The sequence below is a fragment of the Etheostoma spectabile genome, chromosome 21, assembly GCF_008692095.1.
Source record: "Etheostoma spectabile isolate EspeVRDwgs_2016 chromosome 21, UIUC_Espe_1.0, whole genome shotgun sequence".
Lineage (NCBI taxonomy): Eukaryota > Metazoa > Chordata > Actinopteri > Perciformes > Percidae > Etheostoma > Etheostoma spectabile.
Genome location: NC_045753.1, coordinates 19,907,715 through 19,908,554, shown reverse-complemented (window position 1 = coordinate 19,908,554; position 840 = coordinate 19,907,715). Strand labels below are relative to the sequence as shown.

Here is an 840-nt window from a genome sequence, read left to right as displayed (position 1 = left end):
TAACCTGAAGTATTGATCCTGAGATTCTTGTAATCTTTCTGGAAGAGGGTGCCATATACTAAGGAGAAAAACAAAAAACATTAAGCAATGAAAGGAAACATTAGCAGTGCTAACAGTGCAACACAAAAGTTCACACTTACATCATCCTCAAAGGTTTTCTGGTGCACGGCATTTCCACAGTCCACTATGGCACTGTCAAGACTCTTAAAAAGCAAAACGATCAAAATGAAGACAAGCTACAATGAAGTGAGTTGTCAAATCCCACATTTCAGACAATTATTTTGCATTACCTTGAGGCTTGGTCGCCCCTCCACTGTCCTCATCACAGCTGGGTCTTCAAACATCTGCCCCCTGCCCAGCCCTCCTCTCTGGCCCCTGCCTCTGCCACACTGCCCTGGGGGAGCTCGGGGCAGATACTGTGGCCTCTGTCTGGGAGGGGAGAAGGAGCTGTGGCAGGATGATGGTTTGGGGTCTGGTGGAGGTGGTGGTGTTAACGGTGGAGGCGATGGCTCTCGAAACTGAAGGAGACCGCTGCTAATGTCTTCTGCGGTCTTGTGTGCATTGAGATCTACAATACAGATACATGTAGAAATACTGTCATCTCTTCTCACTGTAAATGATGATAGGCACTACTTCCACAATGCACGGCCCATAAAGCAGGCGCACTTGAGACCTCCGCAGGGTGAGTCAACTACTTCCAGTTTAGCGTTCCGCTAACTTGAATGGGGATACAATTATTTAGTCATGGGGCTCTTCTAGACTATCCAAAGGATACCAGACCAAATGGATCAAATTTTGATTGTGAAACGAGTTATTTCTCAGGGATCGCGCCACAAAAAA

At 46.7% G+C, this 840-nt stretch overlaps 1 protein-coding gene across 1 annotated transcript in view; it reads right to left on the bottom strand.

Annotated features, from left to right (window-relative positions):
* The window catches only part of patl2 (PAT1 homolog 2), a 10,379-nt gene that overhangs the window by 7,471 nt on the left and 2,068 nt on the right, over positions 1–840 (bottom strand). Inside the window, exons 3-5 of the mRNA XM_032502446.1 lie at positions 291–568; positions 141–203; positions 5–58 (exon numbers count right to left, since the gene is read on the bottom strand). Coding sequence (XP_032358337.1) covers positions 5–58; positions 141–203; positions 291–568 — 395 coding nt within the window. The remainder of the gene's footprint in view (positions 1–4; positions 59–140; positions 204–290; positions 569–840) is intronic.